At 45.9% G+C, this 26,442-nt stretch overlaps 1 protein-coding gene across 16 annotated transcripts in view; it reads left to right on the forward strand.

Annotated features, from left to right (window-relative positions):
• Positions 1 to 26,442, forward strand: part of LOC140429216 (microtubule-associated serine/threonine-protein kinase 4-like) — a 651,560-nt gene that overhangs the window by 485,110 nt on the left and 140,008 nt on the right. For all 16 annotated transcript variants that reach the window (XM_072515935.1, XM_072515937.1, XM_072515936.1 and 13 more), the window contains one exon: positions 4,619 to 4,707. In XM_072515935.1, coding sequence (XP_072372036.1) covers positions 4,619 to 4,707 — 89 coding nt within the window. The remainder of the gene's footprint in view (positions 1 to 4,618; positions 4,708 to 26,442) is intronic.

Consider the following 26,442-nt stretch of genomic DNA (forward strand, 5'->3'; position numbering starts at 1 on the left):
AAGAAAGAGATGGAACAGTTGGAAATGGTCAGAAAATTTCACCTCCGATCAAAAAGGAAACTGCTGACTGTGGAAATGACATTCGGAGGGCTACGTGTTTCTGTTGGAATTAAGTGAGATACATTAGGGCAGATTGTTGGAAATTAAATGGAAGACCAGTTGCAGTAGTCGGAAAGGAAAAGGAAACGTCTGTTAAAACTGTTGCATTGGGGGAAATGAAACATGCTCCAGAATCAGTGAGAAAGGACGATAGACCTCAAGGTTGTTTAGGGAATTATTTGAGCACTGGTGAAGGAAGTCAGGCTATTGGAGGTTCTGCATGTTTTGTTTCAAAAGGAGAAGTTTTCCTTAAGTAAACAAATTAAACATTGAGAGATACAGGAGCAGATCAATCATTGATTGTAGCTGATGATACAATTTGTATGGCAGGAAGTTTTATGAAGGAAAATGTATTAGAGGTATTAATGGAAGGGATGAACCTATTTCTCTGTGTAAAGTTAATTTTTGAAGTAGTTTTGTAAATATAATTGTTCGGGTGTGCACATCCCCTGCAATTTCCCTCCCCATCCTATGCATCCTAAGTCTTGCCTTATCGCATCATAATTGCCTTTCCCCCAGCTATAACTCTTGCCCTGCGGTATATACCTATCCTTTTCCATCGCTAAAGTAAATTTAATCGAATTGTGGTCACTATCACCAAAGTGCTCACCTACCTCCAAATCTAACACCTGTCCAGGTACATTTCCCAGTACCAAATCCAATATGGCCTCGCCTCTCGTTGGCTTATCTACATACTGTGTCAGGAAACCCTCCTGCACACATTGGACAAAAAAGGACCTATCTAACGTGCTCGGACTATAGCGTTTCCAGTCAATATTTGGAAAGTTAAAGTCCCCCATAACAACTACCCTGTTACTTTCGCTCCTATCCAGAATCATCTTTGCAATCCTTTCCTCTACATCTCTGGAACTTTTCGGAGGCCTATAGAAAACTCCCAGCAGGGTGACCTCTCCTTTCCTGTTTCTGACCTCAGCCCATACCACCTCAGTAGACGAGTCCTCATCGAACGTCCTTTCTGCCACCGTAATACTGTCCTTGCCCCCCCCCCCCCTCTTATACCACCTTCTCTGAGCTTACTGAAATATCTAAACCCCGGCACATGTAACAACCATTCCTGTCCCTGCTCTATCCATGTCTCCGAAATGGCCACAACATCGAAGTCCCAGGTACCAACCCATGCTGCAAGTTCACCCACCTTATTTCGGATGCTCCTGGCATTAAAGTAGACACACTTTAAACCACTTTCCTGCCTGCCGGTACACTCCTGCTACTTTGAAACCCTACTCTTGACCTCACTACTCTCAACCTCCAGTATATTGGAGCTACAATTCAGGTTCCCAGACCCATGCTGGACTAGTTTAAACCCTCCGGAAGAATATTAGCAATTTTCCCCCCCCAGGATATTAGTACCCCTCTGGTCCAGGTGTAGACCATCCCATTTGTAGAGGTCCCACCTATCCCAGAATGAGCCCCAATTATGCAGGTATCTGAAACCCTCCCTCTTGCACCATCCCTGTAGCCCTATTCCTCGTCTCATTAGCACGTGGCACGGCTAACAACCCAGAGATAATAACTCTGTTTGTTCTCGATCTAGGTTTCCAACCTAGCTCCCTGAATTCCTGCCTTACATCCCTATCCCTTTTCCTACCTATGTCGTTGGTGCCCATGTGGACCACAACTTGGGGCTGCTCCCCCTCCCCCTTAAGGATCCCGAAAATATGATCCGAGACATCGCGGACCCTGGCACCTGGGAGGCAGATAGGATTTAACCTGGACAAATGCGAGGTGATGCACTTAGGTAGATCCAATTCAGGTGGGAGCTATAAAATAAGTGGCAGAACCATCAGGAGCACAGACACCGAGAGATCTGGGTGTGCAGGTCCACAGATCCTTAAAAGTGGCAGCACAGGTAGAAATGGTGATAAAGAAAGCATAGGGCATGCTTGCCTTAATAGGATGGGGGTATCGAGTATAAAAGCTTGAAAAGTATGTTACAGCTATATAGAACGTTGGTTAGGCTACATTTGGAATAGCGTGTCCAATTCTGGTTACCACACTACCAGAAGGACGCAGAGGCTTTGCAGAGAGTACAGAAAAGGTTTACCAGGATGGTGCCTGGTATGGGGGGGTATTAGCTATGAGGAGAGATTGAATAAACTGGGATTGTTCTCCCTAGAGAGACGGAGGCTGAGGGGCGACCTGATAGAAGTTTATAATATTATTTGGGGTAAAGATAGGGTGAACAGTTGGAGGCTTTTTCTCAGGATATAATTGAAAATTACAAGGGGGCACAATTTCAAGGTGAGGGGGGATAGGTTCGGTGGAGATGTGTGGTGGAGATTTTTCTCAGAGGGTGCTGGTGGCCTGGAATGCACTGCCAAGTGAGGTGGTTGAGGCAGATACGTTAGCGACCTTTAAGAATTATCTGGATAAGCACATGAACAGATGGGGTATAGAAGGATACAGGCGGTTGGTCTAGATAGGACATGTGATCGGCGCAGGCTTGAAGGGCCTGTTCCTGAGCTGTATTGTTCTTTGTTCTAAGTAACGTTACTGATGTATCAAATGGATAATGAGAAAACAACTGAAGCACTTGTAAAATTGGGAAGTATGAATTGTCTGCCAGAAGGACTGAAATTGCAAAGAGATTTTTCGGAATCAATGACCAGAAGTTCTGATTTTAAAATGATTGTTGGTGATACTACACAAGATCTAGTGGTTGGAAGAAAGGCAAATGAACAGTTTGCCAAAGACCATTCAAACTCTACTGAGAACTGGACTGAGATTGTTCAAAGCTTGCACAAAAAAGTTGAAGGATTAGAACAAACTATAAAACTTCAGGGAGAAGAAGTAATTGACTCAAACTGAATTGAAAAGAACTTGTTTAAAATGGGATTGGGAAAACAACAAAATCACAAAGTTCAAAGAACAAACAAAGCAAGAGTACGATACGACTTGGAATGAAGCATCTCAACAACATTCTTGAAACAGCTCGAAGTGATTTTGACGAGAAGAAAATAAATAGTTGATGCATAAATATGACATTTTGACTGTTTTAAATTGAAATGTGAATTTGCCACATGTGAATTTGGAAAGTGAGCTTGAGGTTGGAACTATGCAAACAAGGGACGAAAAGGACAATTGCACTGTCGTCTTAAAATGAAACATTGTTTTCTGAGTTGAAGATGTAAATCAGAAGAAAAAGAAACACAATACTTGAGTATGATAATGTTACCATGTATAGATTCTGATGTTGCTGTTGAAGCTTTGGGCCATTATTATCCATTTCAGATTCTATGTGCTTTCGCCAGTGGAGAATCGAGATTACGTCCCGCAGCCGCTAGGGGCGTTGCTGGGGAGGGATTCTCATGGCTTGACTATGCAGAAATATGCATAGTGTGAACATGCCAGTTTCCCTGAAGTTACTGAGGTCGGGCCACCATTTTAATGGGTGCCCCGATCCCAGGATCCAGGGACAGTGCAAATGTTGACCTCTTGCTGATCAGGACGCCACCTCCAGTCACTCATCATGGAAGGGTACCGTCCCTGCACCATGGGAATTACAGGCCCCCCCCCCCCACCACGCACGCACCATGAGGGTTCCCCTTCATTTTCCGCTCCCTAGCATTTACAGCAGTGCTTAAACTTTGAAGTGGCCTCACTCTGAACTGCTCTGCCTGACAGCTGATGAGCAGACCAGATAGTTGATGAAGAAACAAGCCAGGAAGACTTCCCGTTTCCTCACATCCGCTCCTTCAGCCTTAAACTGCTGTTTATTGAAGTGTCAGAGCCTTCCTATGATTGACAGCTGCTGACGGCTTCAACAATGCTCAATACTTTCTGCAGATAGAAAGGGGGAAGTGAAACCACTTAGCTGCTGTCAGTCATAACGAGCATATTTATAAACATTGCACTTCAGATACATTCAAGCGTGATGGGAAAGATAAATATACCTCCTGGCAGCTGTGTTTAAACCATTAATCTGACCATCAAAGGCAAGTTGAAGCTCCTGCAATTGCAATTTCAAAGGATATCAGGGGATTTCAAGCCTTTTCAAGTGTTGTGGGCTTTCGAGAAAGGTTCTGACAACATCCACTGCATTCCCTTCAACCTATTCTATTAGATTAGTCAAGTAGGATCTGCCTTTTACAAATCCATGCTGGCTGTTCTTAATTAGCTCAAACCTCTCCGATGAGTGTTGATTTTCCTATTCCCCGATTAAGGATTCCAAAGTCTTACCCATCTCTGATGTTAGATTAATTGACCTGTAGTTGCCTGTTTTTGCACCCTGTTTTGAATAAGGGTTGTCAGATTTGCACTCTGCATTCCTCTAGCAGCTGTATACATGTAGCCTGCCTGGCGCACAGAAGGACATGCTCTTTCCTACCCCCTTAATGCTCTCAGCTCTGAAGCTAAACCCTGAATAGTGATGGTATCAAACATTCTTTAATTGACTGTGCTGGATTTCACTGGCAAATTGTAAAATATGAAATCTAAAAAAGTGATGAAATGAAAACGATTGTGGTTGTATTTATTTATTTTCTTCTTTTAATTTCAGTTGCCGCACTAATAACAGGAAAAGCCTGATAGGAAGCAGTCAGTCTACAGCCCTTCCTCGACCTCACTCACCTCTCCCTGCTCATTCAGGTAAGAAATTACTATTCGAGACAATCTTTTCATTAGATTGGTGTCATTCGGTGGGCTGATTTACAATGCATCAGTGAATACGAATAGGTTGCTGCAAATAATGCAGAACTCTACATTGCTGTTGTTTTGGTTAATCAGTCCACTCATGCAGATGATAACCAGAATAATGTATGGCATCTGAAGCAAGCATGCAAAGTTAAATATTATTTGGGGTGTTTACATTAATATTTCATGGGAATGTACTGTGTCAATTGTATGTTCAAAAACTGATACCACGGCAGTCTAGAATATATCGCTGTTCACAATTATAAAAACTGAAATCGTAAGCCTGGCCTTGACACTGGCTGTATTGTTGGACCATCATCATTTTATTCTGATGATCACTATTCCAATATATGCCTTCTACATCCAGTTAAATCTGCTGGGCCCTTAATGTTTAAGGTCTTGACTCAGTGCTGGCACTCTACTGAAAGAGAGCAGGACTGTAGGAGAGGAGATGTTAAATGGAGGCCAAGCTTGCCCATCCGCTGGATGTAAAAGATCCCGTCGCATAATTCAAACCTTTATCCTAATACCCTGGCCAACATTGATCCCTCAATCTACACCTAAAAACAGATGTGTGGTATTACCATAACTAGCAGCATTACAAGGGTTAATGTTGTGTCAAGAGTAGCCACTAAAGGGAGCTACAGTTGCAACTATATAAGGCATTTATGCTAGACCTTGGGGTAAGGAATGTATGCAGGAGTTAGCTCGTGAAGGTCAGAAGAGCAGATAGTGCAAGTGAGAGTAGTTAATAGTTCAAACCAGTGGTGAGCTTGGCTGCAGATGAGTATAGTGTAGATGTAATTGATCAACTGTGTATTCTTAAGGAGTACGTGTCAAATCCAAGTTAGTCGTGTAAATAAATCAGTAACTTTGTTTAAGTTAAAGCTATTTGTGGTCTTTGTGAACGCTACACCAACCATCCTGAAATAAGCAACACAAAGAATACCACAAGATGATCTGATCACTTATTTCATTGCTGAAATGGGAGCCTCACCATGCACAAATTAGTGTCCCATTTCTTACTCTTCAAAAGTACACGTTTGACTGTTGGGATGTCCCAAGCTTTTTTTCAGAAATTATTCCAAATATGGCATTTTGCTTATTATTTTCTTTTGGGAAAGGTTTATTTGTCATTTTATTGAATGCATTGCATGGAAAGTCTCTTCAAAAAAACTCATCTTGTTTTTAACAAGCATCTGCCTTAATATTTTTATGACAATATCATATAATCTTTCACATTTATTGAATTGGTTTTGAATTTCAGAACCTGTTTGAATAATATATATAACTTTCTTATTTAAAATATAAAAGTTGCGATTAAAAATTGCATTCAGTTGAGCCAATTGGAATGAAATCTTGCTTCCCCAACGCCCACCCCATGTTACTTGTGTTGTTATTGTAAAGTGCACTTTGTAAAATGGCATTCTGATTTTTAAACTAAATTAGTTTCCTTCGAACAAAATACAGCCGACATGTTAACCTGAATATTTACTTCCTGACCTGCTGGGATTGGATGGGTCAGGAAGGCGTGGGGAACTCAGAAATTGGGATTACTTGATACACTAAAGGGTTTTAACTCCATATTGTGCATGACACCACCAAACGGTTCCCTGCACAGCAGACAGCCTGAATTTGAGAGTGTAGAACCAGGTTGGTTTATGGGGGAGAGGAAAGGGGAGTCATCCTCGATCCAAGAGAGGCTGCTGATCGTAGGCACCCAGAAAGAGGTCAGAGGGCACGGGGGGATTGGAGGGAGGTGATCAAAGGGGGAGAGGGTTGAATGCCTCAGAGAATGGCAGTTAGAGGCCTCGTGAAGAAGGTCACGGAAGGGGGGTTTGCCCATTTCTGAGGATTGCTCAAGCAGGCATACTGGATCAATGTGGTAGGTGTAAAGGCACTCACTGCCTGCATCCAGCAAGTCTAGACCTGTTTGTAGCTGTCAGGTTGCCTGAGTACAGTTCAAGTTGAACAGCTTCATTATCTTATCTAAAATGCCAACCTGGCTCTTTGGAAAGTGTTAGCTAACGGCCAACCTTCGCAGCTAAGTTAAAACCAGAGCTGAGCAGTTGGAGGTGCGTTCGTAGCGGGAATCTGATTTTTAAGACTTTTTATCCTTCAACACACCCTAAACATGCTAATTTGTTTGGTTAAAATTCGCCCTCTATCTCCCTGAGTAGATTAATCTTGTAAAAGACCAGTAAATTGACAAAGTCGAAGGTGCTGAGTGCATTAGCCAGGAGCTTTTAGTATTCAGTTGCCAACAATGAAATGGGCTATCGCTTCTCGGCCCTTTGGCTAAGATGAGCATGAGGTCAGGTGTAATGCCTGAATCTGTATGCCTCTCTTGTGGGGACCATCAATTGGATTCAATTTGAATTGTTTTTTGGAGCAGGCCAGGAGCTAGATTAGGTGTTTGTCCCTGTCCACACTCTGAGTTCTGGCCATGTAACTCTGATAAAGGAATTGAATTGAAAAAAAAACAATGAGATGGGGCTTTTCATAAACCTCCACTGAGAACTTTGTCTGTAATCTCTGAACTTTAATAATTTAATCCTCATTTCATAATGGAGACTCCCTCTCCCTAACCTCCATTTCACTTCCTGAGTTGACCGGATAAAACTTTGAGAGCACAGTTTCCATTTTGGTTATAAATTTTATATAATAAAACATATCACATTGTTATCAATAGCTGATGGAAGAGATATTAAGCAGAAGATTGGACAGGTTGGCCGTAATCTAATATTGCTCGAATTTCAAAGTGATGCTGAATCTTTTTTACACCATGTTAATTGATGATTCTGAAAAAGAACTGTGTACCATTAAGAAAGACGTTTGAAAGATAAGTTGTGTAAGGTTACCGTAATGGCAAAGGTGGTCGAAGATAATGAGTAGTTGAACAACTCGGCAAAAGATGAGCCCTCCGCTTTTGTGGTCGAGCCTAACTCTGACGGCAATGGTTTAAAGTGCAGCCATTGACTTCCACGCTCCTGAATAAGGGAACAGAAGATCGGATCGGGTCCTTTTTCATTTCTTTTCATCAACAACTCACATTAATCTATTGCCTTTAACATAGAAAAATACCCCAAAGCATTTTATGGATCTTTCAGAGAGAGTGGGTTTTATATATTATCTACCTGAATTTCTTTAATCCACTTGGCATTAAAGTCAATCCAAGCTTACACAGGCCATGCAGTAAGCCTCCAGGTCAGCATATGCTAGATATGAAGGGACGGGAAGAATGTCCGAAAACAGAAGAGTTACTCAAGTGGAGGACTATAGAGGACATTTGAGATGCTCGATCTTATTCGGAGAGTGTCATTTTCTGCTGGTGCGATAGCATTCGATTGGAAACAGGTTAATGTTTGTTCATGTTTAAAAAGAGTAACAACAACGAATTGGGCAACTATAGACCCTTTAGGTCTTGCTTCCATTCCATGTAAAATAATTGGATTGATTATCATGAGTAAATCTGAGGATCATCTGTAATCTGGCACCAGATCACAGAAGGAGACATCAAATATGTCAAAGAGATGGGTTTTATGGAGGATCTTGAAGTAGCAGCTGCAGCAGGAGGAGGAGAGGGATTTGGGTCTGAAGGCATAGCTGGGAGTGGTGCGGGGAGATGCATAGGAACTGGAGTCTGATGAGTGTTCAGGAGATGTTAGTGCTGGAAACACTTACAGAGGAACTCTTAATTCGTTTGTGTAAGTTATGAAATTGTATTGCTCAGATGTTTGAGTAGCACAATGTTTATGAATGTTTCATTTTTTTTCTGGTAAGAAAATCAAGATGAGGGAAGTTGTTTAATTCCAGGTCAGTTTATACGTTGCGATCGCCATCAGAGCATAATTCTCTCTGCCGACCCCAGCTTTAACACTAACATTCAAAATTACAGCAGCTATGACATCCCATACGAGCCACCTTGTGGCCTCTCTGAGTAATATTTTCAACTCTTGCTGAATTAGAAGTATTTTGTGCTGCCTGCAAACATCTAGAATAAGTAGGGTTGGAGATTTTTCCAAATTCATTCCACTATTGTGAAAGTTGCCTTGGTGCTTACCCACTGGATTAGTTGTTAATATGCTGGTAGCAACTTTATGTGGTCCCCTGGTGAAACAGCACTTTAAAACCGTGTTTTTAAAAAAAAATCAAAGCATAAATGGTTCATTTTCGGCAAAGATCTGGGCCGAAATTCTCCTGCCGTTCACTAGCGGTGGGATTCACTGGTCCTGCCGTCAGCATCGCCCCCCTCCACCCCCCTCTCCCCACTTGCCGGTTTCCTGGCAGCATAGGGTGGCTTCAATGGGAATTCCCATTGACAGTGGATGGGAGGCTGGCGAATCCCACCCCTGTTTGTTCGGCTCTTGGAGAATGAATGGGTGCAGCTGAACCAAGCTGGGGCTGAATGCAAATGAAGCTCAGACAGTGCTGAATCCATGCTGACCTATGGCGACAGTAAAATAAATGGCCATAGTGCCTTCTCTTAATTGCTGCCAATTGGTCATCGATACTTATTAAAGGCTGACTTGGATTTTTGGTCGACAAGCGTAACATAAGAACTAGGAGCAGGAGTAGGCCATCTGGCCCCTCGCGCTTGCTCCGCCATTCAATGAGATCATGGCTGATCTTTTGTGGACTCAGCTCCACTTTCCGGCCCGAACACCATAATCCTTAATCTCTTTATTCTTCAAAAAGCTATCTATCTTTATCTTAAAAACATTTAATGAAGGATCCTCAACTGCTTCACTGAGCAGGCAATTCCATAGATTCACAGCCCTTTGGAGAAAGAAGTTCCTCAAAGCTCAGTCCTAAATCTACTTCCCCTTATTTTGAGGCTATGCCCCCTAGTTCTGCTTTCACCCGCCAGTGGAAACAACCTGCCCGCATCTATCCTATGTAATCCAATCCCTTCAGCTCTGGGATTAACCTAGTGAATTTCCTCTGCACACCCTCCAGCGCCAGTACATCCTTTCTCAGGTAAAGAGACCAAAACTGAACACAATACTCCAGGTGTGGCCTCACTAACACCTTATACAATTGCGGCATAACCTCACTAGTCTTAAACTCCATCCCTCTAGCATAGACATAGACATAGACATAGAACAATACAGCGCAGTACAGGCCCTTCGGCCCACGATGTTGCACCGAAACAAAAGCCATCTAACCTACACTATGCCATTATCATCCATATGTTTATCCAATAAACTTTTAAATGCCCTCAATGTTGGCGAGTTCACTACTGTAGCAGGTAGGGCATTCCACGGCCTCACTACTCTTTGCGTAAAGAACCTACCTCTGACCTCTGTCCTATATCTATTACCCCTCAGTTTAAAGCTATGTCCCCTCGTGCCAGCCATTTCCATCCGCGGGAGAAGGCTCTCACTGTCCACCCTATCCAACCCCCTGATCATTTTGTATGCCTCTATTAAGTCTCCTCTTAACCTTCTTCTCTCCAACGAAAACAACCTCAAGTCCATCAGCCTTTCCTCATAAGATTTTCCCTCCATACCAGGCAACATCCTGGTAAATCTCCTCTGCACCCGCTCCAAAGCCTCCACGTCCTTCCTATAATGCGGTGACCAGAACTGTACGCAATACTCCAAATGCGGCCGTACCAGAGTTCTGTACAGCTGCAACATGACCTCCCGACTCCGGAACTCAATCCCTCTACCAATAAAGGCCAACACTCCATAGGCCTTCTTCACAACCCTATCAACCTGGGTGGCAACTTTCAGGGATCTATGTACATGGACACCTAGATCCCTCTGCTCATCCACACTTTCAAGAACTTTACCATTAGCCAAATATTCCGCATTCCTGTTATTCCTTCAAAGTGAATCACCTCACACTTCTCTACATTAAACTCCATTTGCCACCTCTCAGCCCAGCTCTGCAGCTTATCTATATCCCTCTGTAACCTGCTACATCCTTCCACAATATCGACAACACCACCGACTTTAGTATCGTCTGCAAATTTACTCACCCACCCTTCTGCGCCTTCCTCTAGGTCATTGATAAAAATGACAAACAGCAACGGCCCCAGAACAGATCCTTGTGGTACTCCACTTGTGACTGTACTCCATTCTGAACATTTCCCATCAACCACCACCCTCTGTCTTCTTTCAGCTAGCTAATTTCTGATCCACATCTCTAAATCACCCTCAATCCCCAGCCTCCGTATTTTTTGCAATAGCCTACCATGGGGAACCTTATCAAACGCTTTGCTGAAATCCATATACACCACATCAACTGCTCTACCCTCGTCTACCTGTTCAGTCACCTTCTCAAAGAACTCAATAAGGTTTGTGAGGCATGACCTACCCTTCACAAAGCCATGCTGACTATCCCTGATCATATTATTCCTATCTAGATGATTATAAATCTTGTCTCTTATAATCCCCTCCAAGACTTTACCCACTCCAGACGTGAGGCTCACCGGTCTATAGTTGCCGGGGTTGTCTCTGCTCCCCTGTTTGAACAAAGGGACCACATTTGCTGTCCTCCAGTCCTCTGGCACTATTCCTGTAGCCAATGATGACATAAAAATCAAAGCCAAAGGTCCAGCAATCTCTTCCCTGGCCTCCCATAGAATCCTAGGATAAATCCCATCAGGTCCCGGGGACTTATCTATTTTCAGCCTGTCCAGAATTGCCAACACCTCTTCCCTACGTACCTCAATGCCATCTATTCTATTAGCCTGGGGCTCAGCATTCTCCTCCACAACATTATCTTTTTCCTGAGTGAATACTGACGAAAAATATTCATTTAGTAACTCGCCTATCTCTTCAGACTCCACACACCATTTCCCATCCCTGTCCTTGACTGGTCCTACTCTTTCCCTAGTCATTCGCTTATTCCTGACATACCTATAGAAAGCTTTTGGGTTTTCCTTGATCCTTCCTGCCAAATACTTCTCATGTCCCCTCCTTGCTCGTCTTAGCTCTCTCTTTAGATCCTTCCTCGCTACCTTGTAACTATCCATCGCCCCAACCGAAACTTCACACTTCATCTTCACATAGGCCTCCTTCTTCCTCTTAACAAGAGATTCCACTTCCTTGGTAAACCACGGTTCCCTCACTCGACGCCTTCCTCCCTGTCTGACCGGTACATACTTATCAAGAACACGCAGTAGCTGATCCTTGAACAAGCCCCACTTATCCAGTGTGCCCAACACTTGCAGCCTACTTCTCCACCTTATCCCCCCCAAGTCACGTCTAATGGCATCATAATTGCCCTTTCCCCAGCTATAACTCTTGCCCTGCGGTGTATACTTATCCCTTTCCATCATTAACGTAAACGTCACCGAATTGTGGTCACTGTCCCCAAAGTGCTCTCCTACCTCCAAATCCAACACCTGGCCTGGTTCATTACCCAAAACCAAATCCAACGTGGCCTCGCCTCTTGTTGGCCTGTCAACATATTGTTTCAGGAAACCCTCCTGCACACACTGAACAAAAAACGACCCATCTATTACTCGAACTATATCTTTTACAGTCAATATTTGGAAAGTTAAAGTCTCCCATAATAACTACCCTGTTACTTTCGCTCATATCCAGAATCATCTTCGCCATCCTTTCCTCTACATCCCTAGAACTATTAGGAGGCCTATAAAAAACTCCCAACAGGGTGACCTCTCCTTTCCTGTTTCTAACTTCAGCCCATACTACCTCGGAAGAAGAGTCCCCATCTAGCATCCTCTCCGCCACCGTAATACTGCTCTTGACTAGCAGCGCCACACCTCCCCCTCTTTTGCCTCCTTCTCTGAGCTTACTAAAACACCTAAACCCCGGAACCTGCAACATCCATTCCTGTCCCTGCTCTATCCATGTCTCCGAAATGGCCACAACATCGAAGTCCCAGGTACCAACCCACGCTGCCAGTTCCCCTACCTTGTTTCGTATACTCCTGGCATTGAAGTAGACACACTTCAAACCACCTACCTGAACACTGGCCCCCTCCTGCGACGTCAAATCTGTGCTCCTGACCTCTATACTCTCATTCTCCCTTACCCTAAAACTACAATCCAGGTTCCCATGCCCCTGCTGCATTAGTTTAAAGCCCCCCAAAGAGCACTAACAAATCTCCCCCCCAGGATATTTGTGCCCCTCAGGTTCAGATGTAGACCATCCTGTCTGTAGAGGTCCCACCTTCCCCAGAAAGAGCCCCAGTTATCCAAAAATCTGAATCCCTCCCGCCTGCACCATCCCTGTAGCCACGTGTTTAAATGCTCTCTCTCCCTATTCCTCATCTCACTATCACGTGGCACAGGCAACAACCCAGAGATAACAACTCTGTTTGTTCTAGTTCTGAGCTTCCATCCTAGCTCCCTGAAAGCCTGCCTGACATCCTTGTCCCCTTTCCTACCTATGTCGTTGGTGCCAATGTGGACCACGACTTGGGGCTGCTCCCCCTCCCCCCGAAGGACCCGGAAAACACGATCCGAGCCATCACGTACCCTTGCACCTGGGAGGCAACATACCAAACGTGAGTCTCTCACGCTCCCACAAAATCTCCTATCTGTGCCCCTGACTATAGAGTCCCCAATTACTAATGCTCTGCTCCTCTCCCCCCTTCCCTTCTGAGCAACAGGGACAGACTCCGTGCCAGAGGCCCGTACCCCATGGCTTACCCCTGGTAAGTCGTCCCCCCCACAAGTATCCAAAGCGGTATACTTGTTTCTCAGGGGAACGACCGCAGGGGATCCCTGCACTGACTGTTTTTTCCCAGTCCCTCTTACAGTTACCCACCTATCTCCAATCTTTGGTGTAACTAATTCCCTGAAGCTGCTATCTATGACCCCTTCTGCCTCCCGAATGATCCGAAGTTCTTCCAACTCCAGCTCCAGTTCCCTAACTCGGTCTTGGAGGAGCTGGAGATGGCAGCACTTCCTGCAGGTAAAATCAGCAGGGACACTAACTGCATCCCTCACCTCAAACATCCTGCAGGAGGAACATTGCACTCCCTTCCCTGCCATTCCTCTAACTTTCTACCAAGATCTGGCTAACAACTAAATTAAATTTTTATAAAAAATAATAATATAATAAAATATGGTACTTACCTCAGACCAATGGGTTTTATTATTAGGTTAGAGGAGGAGGGCGGGTGGGAGACACTACACGTGTAGTGTCTCGGGTTTCCTCTCCACCAGAATTTATTGGTGAGGGTCTTCCCAGACGTCCGCGGGTCGACTTCCTGTTCCCGCCTAAAAAACTAATTTAAAATAAAAAAAAAAAAAAAAAATTCTCAGCTCCTGCTGAAATTGACTAACCAGCCAGCTCCACTCCCGCCGAAATCGACTGGCCTGCCCCTGCAAAGACAAGTGCTTTTAAAGGTTGACTTACCTCCCACCAACCTCCTTCCTCAATGCTCCCGCTGAAACTGACTCACCAGCTGTTCTCACGCCCAAATCGACTGGCCTGCCCCTGCAAAGACAAGTGCTTTTAAAGGTTGACTTACCTCCCAGCAACCTCCTTCCTCAATGCTCCAGCTGAAACTGACTCACCAGCTGTTCTCACGCCGAAATCGACTGGCCTGCCCCTGCAAAGACAAGTGCTTTTAAAGGTTGACTTACCTCCCAGCAACCTCCTTCCGCAATGCTCCCGCTGAAACTGACTCACCAGCTGTTCTCCCGCCGAAATCGACTGGCCTGCCCCTGCAAAGACATGTGCTTTTAAAGGTTGACTTCCCTCCCAGCAACCTCCTTCCGCAATGCTCCCGCAGAAACTGACTCACCAGCTGTTGTCACGCCGAAATCGGATGAAGGATATACCAATGAAGGAAAAAACGCCATTTGCCGCCTTAATCACCTGTCGCACCTGTAAACCAACTTTTTGCGACTCATGCACTAGCACACCCAGGTCTCTCTGCACAGCAGCATGTTTTAATATTTTATCATTTAAATAATAACCCCTTTTGCAGTTATTCCTACCAAAATGGATTACCTCACATTTGTCAACATTGCATTCCATCTGCCAGACCCTAGCCCATTCACTTAACCTATCCAAATCCCTCTGCAGACTTCCAGTATCCTCTGCACTTTTTGCTTCACCACTCATCTTAGTGTTGTCTGCAAACTTGGACACATTGCACTTGGTCCCCAACTCCAAATCATATATGTAAATTGTGGGCCCAACACTGATCCTTGAGGGACACCACTAGCTACTGTTTGGCAACCAGAGAAACACCCATTAATCCCCACTCTTTGCTTTCTATTAATTAACCAATCCTCTATCCATGCTACTACTTTACCCTTAATGCCATGCATCTTTATCTTATGCAGCAACCTTTTGTGTGGCACCTTGTCAAAAGCTTTCTGGAAATCCAGATATACCACATCCATTGGCTCCCTGTTATCCACCGCACTGGTAATGTCTTCAAAAAATTCCACTAAATTCGTTAGGCATGACCTGCCCTTTATGAACCCATGCTGCGTCTGCCCAATGGGACAATTTCCATCCAGATGCCTCGCTATTTCTTTCTTGATGATAGATTCCAGCATCTTCCCTACTACCGAAACTAAGCTAACTGGCCTATAATTACCGGCTTTCTGCCTAAGTTCTTTTTTAAACAATGGTGTCACGTTTGCTAATTTCCAATCCGCCGGGACCACCCCAGAGTCTAGTGAATTTTGGTAAATTATCACTAGTGCATTTGCAATTTCCCTAGCCATCTCTTTTAGCACTCTAGGATGCATTCCATCAGGGCCAGGAGACTTGTCTACCTTTAGCCCCATTAGCTTGCCCATCATTACCTCTTCAGTGATAATAATCATCTCCAGGTTCTCACTTGGCATAGCCTCATTTCCATCAGTCACTGGCATGTGATTTGTGTCTTCCACTGTGAAGACCGACCCAAAAAACCTGTTCAGTTCCTCAGCCATTTCCTCATCTCCCATTATTAAATCTCCCTTCAGATCCTCTAAAGGACCAATATTTACCTTAGCCACTCTTTTTATTTTATGTATTTGTAGAAACTTTTACTATCTGTTTTTATAATCTGAGCAAGTTTACTCTCATAATCTATCTTACTCTTTATGGCTTTTTTAGTAGCTTTCTATTGCCCCCTAAAGATTTCCCAGTCCTCTAGTCTCCCACTAATCTTTGCCACTTTGTATGCTTTTTCCTTCAATTTGATACTCTCCCTTATTTCCTTAGATATCCACGGTCGATTTTCCCTCTGTCTACCGTCCTTCCTTTTTGTTGGTATAAACCTTTGCTGTGCACTGTGAAAAATCGCTTGGAAGGTTCCCCACTGTTCCTCAACTGTTTCACCATAAAGTCTGCTCCCAGTCTACCTTAGCTAGCTCTTCTCTCATCCCATTGTAATCTCCTTTGTTTAAGCACAAAACACTAGTGTTTATTTTACCTTCTCACCCTCCATCTGTATTTTAAATTCCACCATATTGTGATCGCTCCTTCCGAGAGGATCCCAACTATGAGATCATTAATCAATCCTGTCTCATTACACAGGACCAGATCTAGGACCGCTTGTTCCCTCGCAGATTCCATTACATACTATTCTAGAAAACTATCGTGGATACATTCTATAAACTCCTCCTCAAGGCTGCCTTGTCCGACCTGGTTAAACCAATCGACATGTAGATTAAAATCCCCCATGATAACTGCTGTACCATTTCTCCATGCATCAGTTATTTCTTTGTTTATTGCCTGCCCACCATAATGTTACTATTTGGTGGCCTATAGACTACTCCTATCAGTGACTTTTTCTCCTTATTATTCCTGATTTCCACCCAAATGGATTCAACCTTATCCTCCATAGCACCAATGTCATCCCTTACTATTGCCCAGATGTCATCCTTAAATAACAGAGCTACACCCTTACCATCCACTCTGTCCTTCAATATAGTTTGATACCCTTGGATATTTAACTCCTAGTCATGACTATCCTTTAACCATGTTTCAGTAATGGCCACTAAATCATAGTCATTCACAATGATTTGCGCCTTCAACTCATTTACCTTATTCTGAATACTACAAACGTTCAGGTAAAGTACACTGATGTTGGCTTTTATACCTCTGTTTTGAATCTTAACACCTTGATTAGTAACCTCTCCCAAGTTATTTTTCAGCTTCACCTTTCTCCTAATTTTCCTTGTCGTTGAACCCATATCTTCATGTAACACCCTGCCTCGTCACTTTCCATTTATGTTTTTACTTCCCGTTTTATTCCTTTTAGTATTACTGGGCCTATTCACTGAGCTCCCCTCAGTCACTGTACCTTGTACTGTCGCCCTTTTTGATTTTTGACTATGGCTTCTCTGCCTTACACTTTCCCCCTTCTTGCCTTTGTTTCTGTCCCTGTTTTACTACTTTCCGACTTCCTGCATCGAATCTCATCCCCCTGCCACATTAGTTTAAACACTCCCAAACCGCTCTAGGACATCAGTTCCAGTCCTGCCTAGGTGTAACCCGTCCAGTTTGTACAGTTCCCACCTCCCCCACAACCGGTACCAATGCCCCAGGAATCTGAAACCCTCCCCTTGTCACCATCCCTTGAGCCACATATTCATCCTATATATCCTGTCATTTCTACTCTGAGTAGCACGTGGCACCAGTAGTAATCCCGAGATCACTACCTTCGAGGTCCAATTTCTTAACTTCCTTCCTAGATCCCTGTGTTCTGCTTTTAGGACCTCATCCCTTTTTTTACCTATGTAGTTTGTACCGATGTGTACCACGACCACTGGCTGTTCACCCTCCCCCTCCAGAATGTCCTGTACCCGCTCCAAGACATCCTTGACCCTAGCACCAGGGAGGCAACATACCATCCTGAAGTCTCATTTGTGGCCACAGAAGTGCCTGTCTATGCCCCTTACAATTGAATCCCCTATAACTATTGCACTGTCACACTTATTACCCCTCTCCTCTACAGCTGAACCAACCCTGGTGCCACGAGTTTGGCTGTTGCTGTTTTCCCCTGAGAGGCCATTCCCCTCAACAGTATCCAAAGCGGTATATCTGTTCTGCAGGGGAATGGCCACAGGAGATCCCTGCACTACCTGCCTCGCTCTCTTGCTCTGTCTGGTGGTCACCCATTGCCTCCCTGCCTACGGAGTCTGAGGCCTGCGGTGTGACCACCTCTCTATCCATGATGCTCTCTGACTCGCGGATGCTCCACAGTGTCTCCAGCCGCCGCTCCAGCTCTGAAACTCGAGCTTCCAGGAGCTGTAACTGGAGACACTTCCTGCTCACATGCTGACCCTGGGGACTGGTACTGTCGCCAGCCTGCCACATGCAGCAAGAGGAGTAGACCACACCTTGGAGCTGTCCTGCCATGATTTATTACTTTAAATTAAACTTTTGAAATTAAACTTTAGAAAGATGTTTTTGTTTCGGATTATATCCAATCTCCTGTTTACTATTTAATTAGCTTTATCCCTGAGTATTTATCTTGCTTTATCTGACGACAAATTAAATAGTTATTTAATTGAAATTTGAAAAGTTATTTAATTAAAATTAAAAGAGTTATTTAAATCAACTTAAAAATAGTAATTTAAATCAACCCAAAATAGTTATTTAAGTGAGATATAAAAATTAAAAAATAGTAATTCAAATCAACTTAAAAATATTAATTTAAATCAAATTAAAACTAGTAACTCCACAAATATTCAAATTTAGCCCAGTCTGCCTTTCAGCCAACCAGGTCACAGTCTCCTGTGACGTCACTTTACCGGGTTTCTTTCAATTTTGAAATAAACAAACCGACAAGTAGTTGTCCTACCTGCAGCAGTGTCCCACGCAGGTCCGCTCCTCACTGCTCCCAGAAGTTAAGTTACAGGGAGCAAACAGGAAAGTGGACTTCAGACCACGATTAAATCAGCCATGATCTTATTGAAGGACGGGGCAGGCTCCAAGGGCCACTTGGCCTACTGCTGCTCCTAAGCCTTTGTTCCTATATTTTTTTCAGTATAGATGCGTGCGCACCACACTATTTTATGAGCCGTGGAAGACAGCAGTTCCCACCCTTTGCCATCTTGGTTGTCTTGAATTGTTCTGGTATTATTTGTTAATCTAAATTAATTTATGAGTCAAAAAAGAGCCAGCTTCCTACTGAGAAAAGACAGTGGAAACAAGTGACACTTTAAGTGAAATTGCCTATTATAAATGCTCTGAAACAGGTGAATGTGCAGTGGATATCACTAGCTCTCTTAACTTGCTAGCAACAACAGTGAGAACTATTTAAAAAAACACTGATAAAATAAAAAAGTTTGGCAAGCTAACATCCGTTGGCTGCTGTTGGATTAAGTAGAATACGGGAGGCGGTGGGTGCCATGGAAGTGTCAGTAATCCAGAGGCCCAGGCTGATGCTCTGGAGACCCGGCTTCATATCCCACCAAAGCAGCCGGTGAAATTTGGATTCAATGAATAAATCTGGAATTGAAAACTATAATAATGATCTTATTGTCACAGGTAGGCTTACATTAACACTGCAATGAATTTGCTGTGAAAAGCCCCTAGTCGCCACATTCTGGCGCCTGTTCGGGTGCACAGAGGGAGAATTCAGAATGTCCAAATTACCCAACAGCACGTCTTTCGGGACTTGCGGGAAGAAACCGGAGCACCTGGAGGAAACCCACGCAGACACAGGGAGAATGTGCAGACTAATCTTAGTGATGATAAAACAATGAAACTATCATTGTTTGTCATAAAAATCCATCTGGTTTAGTAATGTATTTTAGGGAAGGAAATCTGCCATCCTTACCTGGTCTGGCCCACCTATGACTCCAGACACACAACAGCATGGTTTCCCTTTAACTGTTCTCTGCAATGGTCTAAGAAGCCACTCAGTTGAAGGGTAATTAGGGATGCCAGCAACGCCCAAATCCCATGACAATAAATTAATCAGAGTGCAATTAGGATAGACATGGGACTGTCTGTGCAGAGTCTGCACGTTCTCACCGTGTGGGTTTCCTTCTGGTGCTCCGGTTTCCTCCTATAGTCCCGAAAGACGTGCTGTTAGCTGAATTGGACATTCTGAATTCTCACTCGGTGTACCCGAACAGGCGCTGGAATGTGGCGGCGAGGGGATTTTCACAGTAACTTCATTTCATTGTTAATGTAAGCCTACTTGTGACACTAATAAAGATTATTTTTATGTCATTATAAGACTGCTACCCATTTCATTGAACATCAATCTCAACAACTCCGGTCTCTTAGTTTAACACTTTTTAAGAAATGACAAGGGCTGCCTGAAGTCATGATTTGGTGTGCCAAATTTTCCATCTGGTCCATGATGATTCCCACCATGAGCAGGACAGGAAAATCCCAGCCCAGGGGTTTGTACGATGATCTTAAAGACTTAAGTTCAAAAATGGAACCATTTAATGCTATTGTCGGTGGTTTGCAAGGCATTTTAAAAAGCTCTAACATGCATAATATTGTTGTAAATGGGAAGTTGTCAGTGCTGAAGGTAACGTAAGTGAATCCTTCATTGAACCATGAAGTGAAATGATTGAGGAGGGCGGGTGTTGGTAATAATCTTACCAGCAGAGCGTTGCCACTAATGGACAATGTTCTTGGCCATCTGGTGGATCTTCACGATAAGGTAGAGGGACAGCAGTTGTGATAATGTCAGGGTGATTACACCACCTCCATTTTTTTAACCTATGGATCAAGGGGTGATTGCTACCTTCGAGCTCCATTACCAAGAAGAACCTTTGGACAGACTATCCAAGAAACTGAAGGTGATGATGCTGCTACCCTCAAAGAATTTTGGAAGAATTATAACACCTTAAGGCCATTGATACAGGCATCGAGATGAGCGCAAAATATGGTGTTAAGATAGGGGATCAGCCATGATCATGTTGAATGGTGGAACAGGATCGAAGGGCCGAATGACCGCCCTGTGCTCCTATTTTCTATATTTCTATGATAACATCTCTGTGGAATGACATCGGTTACCTCATCCGATATGAACCATGTGTGGAGGAAGTCCCAGCCGGATTGTGCTGGAGCTAAAGGCTACGTGAACCTACTGAGAAAATGCAAAAGACGGTTGTGGAATTTGGCAAGCAAATTGGATTGGATGAGCTAAACACAGAGGATGTTGCAAAGTTTCTTGCCTCTCATGCAGAGGTGTTGTCCACCAAGAACCTGAAAGAAATGGAACAACAGAGGGCTGCAGAGAAGGGAGGGAATGATGAGCGAGAAGAACAACCAAGCCACACAATCAACTCAAGTTCACTTGGCGATGCGTTGAAAAGACCTGAAGAGGCAATGGGCTTCTTGATGATGAAGACCCTGACAGAAAGTGTAGTTCAAGAATTAACGTATGGGACTTCCGGGTGCGGCTATGCAGAGCTAGGTCGCATATTCGGCAGCTCCTGCTTGGAACGGACTTTTGGGCTCTTTTACAGGGCCCCCACGGCATTTGTTTGACATTTCCCGGTGTGGGAAGAAGGCGGCAATATTCCCCCGACAGTGTCCCCCAGGAAGGGTATGTCTCTTGGTTGCCAGACACACGCAGAAACAGTGAAAGATTTGGCTGCAACTACAGGATAAACAGGGCCTCTTCCAGCATGCAGGCGGGGGAAGGGCAAGCTTAAAGCTGCAAGCTGACCTGAGGGCCTGTATCAAAGGTGAATTCTAGCAGCAGAGGGAACAACTGTGAAAAGACCTCATCAAGGCCACTGAAGGGACTTCCGGTTGCGGTGATGCCTAGCTAGCCGCACGCTTCGGCGGCTCCAGCTCCGACGGACCTTCGGGCTCTTTTAAGAGCCTCAACGGGGAATTTTTCGACGACGCAACCCGGTGTGGGGCGTGTGAGAAGGGAGTCCCCCCCCAAACGAAGGAGGAAAAAACCGGCGGCGGCGGCTGCAGCGCGAGGAATCGTCGACCAAAGGGTCAGAAAGAGAGAAGTACAAGATGGCGGCGGAGAAAGCGCAGGCGACATGGGGGCCTGAGCATGAAATTGTGAGACGGTGCGTGGAGCTGCTGAAGAGGGAGGTGCTGACCCCGTTGCTACAGGCAATTGAGGGGCTCAAGGAGACATTAAAGACCCAGGAGACAGAGCTCCGTGTGGTGGAGCAGAAGGTGACAGATATTGAGGACGAGATCCTGGGCCTGGCGGTTAAGACACAGACGCACGAGGCACTTCATAAAAAGTGTACTGAAAGGATCGAAGCCCTAGAAAATGGAGCGCGAAGGAAGAACCTTCGGATACTGGGTCTCCCTGAGGGTGTGGAAGGAGTGGACTGTGGAGCGTACGCAAGTACGATGCTGAGCTCACTGATGGGTGCTGAGGCCCCTACGGGCCCCTTGGAGGTGGAGTGGGCAAATCGGATTCCGGCGAGAAGACCAAAAGCGGGAGAACCACCCAGGGCGATAATCGTGCGATTTTACCGCCTTAAGGATAGAGAAGAGGTCCTGAGATGGGCTAAAAAGGTGCGGAGTAGCAGATGGGAGAATGCAGTGGTACGGGTATACCAGGATTGGAGTGCGGAGGTGGCGAGAAGGAGGGCGAGCTTCAACCGAGCCAAAGAGGTGTTGCATAAAAGGAAGGTGAAGTTCGGGATGCTGCAGCCGGCAAGACTATGGGTCACGTATCAGGAGAGACACCATTATTTCGAGACGGCGGAGGAAGCATGGACCTTCATCAAAGAAGAGAAATTGGATCGGAACTGAGGGACTGATGCTGCAGGAAATGTTATTGTTAATGTTACGGTGGAAGTTAATTGAGAAGTAAACAGGGAAGGGGGAGACATTGGGGAAATGTGGGCGCCGGTGAGGGGGGAAAGACGGGACATAGTTGGAGAATGGGGAAGGGGAGGGGGAGGGGAAAGGGAGCTGCGCCATAAGAGGCGGGTCAGGTAAAGGGATGTTCCCGCACCAGAAAGAATAAGGCGGGAAGACAGGCGCAAGGCGGATGGGAGTTCCCCACATGGGGAGGTCGAGGAGTGAGCAGGAGTAGCCGGGGTCAGTTGAAGTCAGCTGACTTACGGAAGTAATATGGGGGGAGCAATCAAGCTAGAAAGAGATCTAGCGGGGAGGGGAGGAGGGAGGGAGAAGGGGGGGAGGGACAACTGGGTTGCTGCTGCGGAAATCCAAAAGGAAATGGCTAAAGAGTGGGTGGGCGGGGATGGTGTGCGACGCTGGGGGAGCGAGCGGGAGCGCGGAGGCGGGATATGGGACTGGCCTAGAGAAGGTAATGGCTAGTCGACACGGGAGGGGGGCAGGTAGCCCCCTAGTGAGGCTGATCACGTGGAACGTGAGAGGCCTGAACGGACCGATAAAAAGGGCCCGAGTGCTCGCGCATTTGAAAGGACTAAGGGCAGACGTGGTTATGCTCCAAGAGACGCACCTAAAGGTGGCGGACCAAGTTAGGCTAAGGAAAGGATGGGTGGGACAGGTGTTCCACTCAGGACTGGACGCAAAGAATAGAGGGGTGGCCATTTTGGTGGGGAAACAGGTCGCATTTGAAGCAAAGAACATCGTAGCAGATAGCGGAGGTAGATATGTAATGGTGAGTGGCAGGCTGGAGGGAATGGAGGTCGTGTTGGTTAACGTGTATGCCCCAAACTGGGACGATGCGGGATTTATGAGACGGATGCTGGGGCGTATACCGGACCTGGAGGTAGGAAACTTGATTTTAGGAGGGGACTTTAATACGGTGCTGGACCCGGGGCTAGATAGATCCAGCTCAAGGACCGGAAGAAGGCCGGCAGCGGCCAAGGTACTTAAGGGGTTTATGGACCAAATGGGGGGAGTGGATCCATGGCGATTTCTTAGACCTAGGGCTAGGGAGTATTCCTTCTTCTCCCATGTCCATAAAGTGTACTCCCGGATAGATTTTTTTGTTTTGGGAAGGTCGTTGATCTCTAGGGTGGAAGAAGCTGAGTACTCAGCCATAGCGGTTTCGGATCATGCCCCACATTGGGTGGACCTGGAATTAGGAGAGGAAAGGGAGCAGAGAACACTCTGGCGATTAGATGTGGGACTGATGGCGGATGAGGGAGTGTGTGCAAGAGTGCGGGGGTGTATTGAGAGATACCTGGAGGTCAATGACGACGGCGAGGTCCCTGTGGGAGTGGTATGGGAAGCACTAAAAGCGGTGGTCAGAGGAGAGCTGATCTCCATTGGGGCCCACAAAAGGAAAACAGAGGCCAAGGAAAGGGAAAGATTACTGGGGGAGATTTTAAGGGTGGATAGGGAATTTGCAGAGACCCCGGAGGAGGAATTGTACAGGGAGAGGAGACGACTCCAGACGGAATTTGACCTTCTGACCACCAGAAAGGCGGAGGTACTGTGGAGGAAGGCACAGGGGAGGAGGTATGAATATGGGGAAAAGGCGAGTCGCCTGTTGGCTCATCAATTGCGAAAGAGGGCAGCAGCGAGGGAAATAGGAGGAATTAGAGACGAAAGGGGAGACACGGTGCGAAGGGCAGGAAAGATAAATGAGGTGTTCAAGACCTTCTATGAGGAACTGTATAGGTCTCAACCCCCAGAGGGAGAGGAGGGGATGCGGCAGTTCCTGGACCAATTGAGGTTCCCGAAAGTGGAGGAGCGGGGGGTGGTAGGCCTGGGGGCACCGATTGGGGTGGACGAGGTTATTAAGGGACTGGGAAGCATGCAAGCAGGGAAGGCCCCAGGACCAGACGGGTTCCCGGTGGAGTATTACAGAAAATATGTGGACTTGTTGGCCCCGTTGATGGTGAGGACGTTCAATGAGGCCAGGAAAGGGGGGACTCTACCCCCGACGATGTCGGAGGCGACGATATCGTTAATTTTGAAGAGGGATAAAGATCCGTTGCAGTGCGGGTCCTATAGACCCATTTCATTGTTGAACGTGGACGCCAAATTGTTGGCAAAGGTACTGGCATCGAGGATAGAGGACTGTGTCCCGGGGGTGGTGCACGAAGATCAGACAGGGTTCGTAAAAGGGAGACAACTGAATGTTAACGTGCGACGACTATTAGGGGTGATAATGATGCCCCCAGTGGAGGGGGAGGCAGAGATAGTGGCGGCAATGGACGCAGAGAAGGCATTTGATAGGGTGGAGTGGGAGTATTTATGGGAAGTGTTAAGGAGGTTTGGGTTTGGGAACGGGTTTATTAGCTGGGTTAGACTTCTTTATGGGGCTCCAACGGCAAGCGTAGTTACAGGTCGACATAGATCGGAGTATTTCCGACTATATAGGGGAACAAGACAGGGATGCCCGCTGTCTCCATTGTTGTTCGCGTTGGCAATTGAACCTCTGGCCATGGCGTTGAGAGACTCCAGGAAATGGAGAGGGGTGATTAGAGGGGGAGAAGAACACCGAGTCTCGTTATATGCGGATGACCTATTGTTATACGTGTCGGACCCAGCGGGGGGAATGATAGAGGTTATGCGAATTTTGAGGGGGTTCGGGGATTTCTCGGGGTATAGGCTAAACATGGGAAAGAGTGAATTATTTGTGATACATCCAGGGGACCAGAGTAGAGAGATAGAAGGCTTGCCTCTAAGGAAAGTGGAAAGAAACTTCCGATACCTGGGGATTCAGATCGCTAGGAGCTGGGGAACCTTGCACAGACTTAATCTGACACGGTTGGTAGAACAAATGGAGGAGGACTTCAAGAGGTGGGACATGCAGCCTCTATCGCTGGCGGGCAGGGTGCAAGCAATTAAGATGATGGTCCTCCCGAGGTTCTTATTTGTATTTCAATGTCTCCCTATACTAATCACTAAGACCTTTTTTAATAAAATAGACAGGAGCATCACGAGCTTCGTGTGGGCAGGGAAAGTTCCGAGAGTAAGGAGGGGGTTCCTTCAGCGTAGTAGGGACAGAGGAGGATTGGCACTACCGAACTTGGGCGATTACTATTGGGCCGCCAATGTGGCAATGATACGTAAATGGATGATGGAGGGTGAGGGAGCGGCGTGGGAAAGACTGGAGAGAAAGTCCTGTAAAGGGACGAGTTTAGAGGCGCTGGTGACGGCGCCGCTACCGATCTCACCTAAAAAGTTTACCACGAACCCGGTGGTGGCGGCAACATTGAATATCTGGGGACAGTGGAGGCGACAGAGAGGGGTGCGGGGAGCCCTGGTGGGGTCCCCAATCAGGAACAACCATAGGTTCGCCCCAGGAAGAATGGATGGAGGATTTCAGAGCTGGTTCCAGTTGGGAATTAGGAGGGTGGGAGATTTATTTATAGATGGGACTTTTGCGAGCTTGGGAGCATTGGAGGAAAAGTATAAGTTGCCCCGGGGAAATTTCTTGAGATATATGCAGGTGAGGGCATTTACTAGACAACAGGTGAGGGAATTTCCATTGCTCCCGACACAGGGGATACAGGACAGGGTGCTTTCAGGGGTGTGGGTCGGAGAGGGCAAGGTGTCAGAGATTTACCGAGAGATGAGGGAAGAGGGGGAGGAGTCGGTGGGCGAACTAAAAGGAAAGTGGGAAGAAGAACTAGGGGAGGAGATAGAGGAGGGTATGTGGGCTGATGCCCTAAGCAGGGTAAATTCCTCTTCCTCATGCGCCAGGCTTAGCCTGATTCAATTTAAGGTGCTACATAGAGCACACATAACGGGAGCAAGATTGAGCAGGTTCTTTGGAGTGGAGGACAAATGTGGGAGGTGTGGCGGGAGCCCGGCAAACCACGCACATATGTTTTGGGCATGCCCGGCACTGGAAGGGTATTGGAAGGGAGTGACGGGAGTGATTTCGCGGGTGGTGAAGGCCCGGGTC

The sequence above is a fragment of the Scyliorhinus torazame genome, chromosome 9, assembly GCF_047496885.1.
Source record: "Scyliorhinus torazame isolate Kashiwa2021f chromosome 9, sScyTor2.1, whole genome shotgun sequence".
Lineage (NCBI taxonomy): Eukaryota > Metazoa > Chordata > Chondrichthyes > Carcharhiniformes > Scyliorhinidae > Scyliorhinus > Scyliorhinus torazame.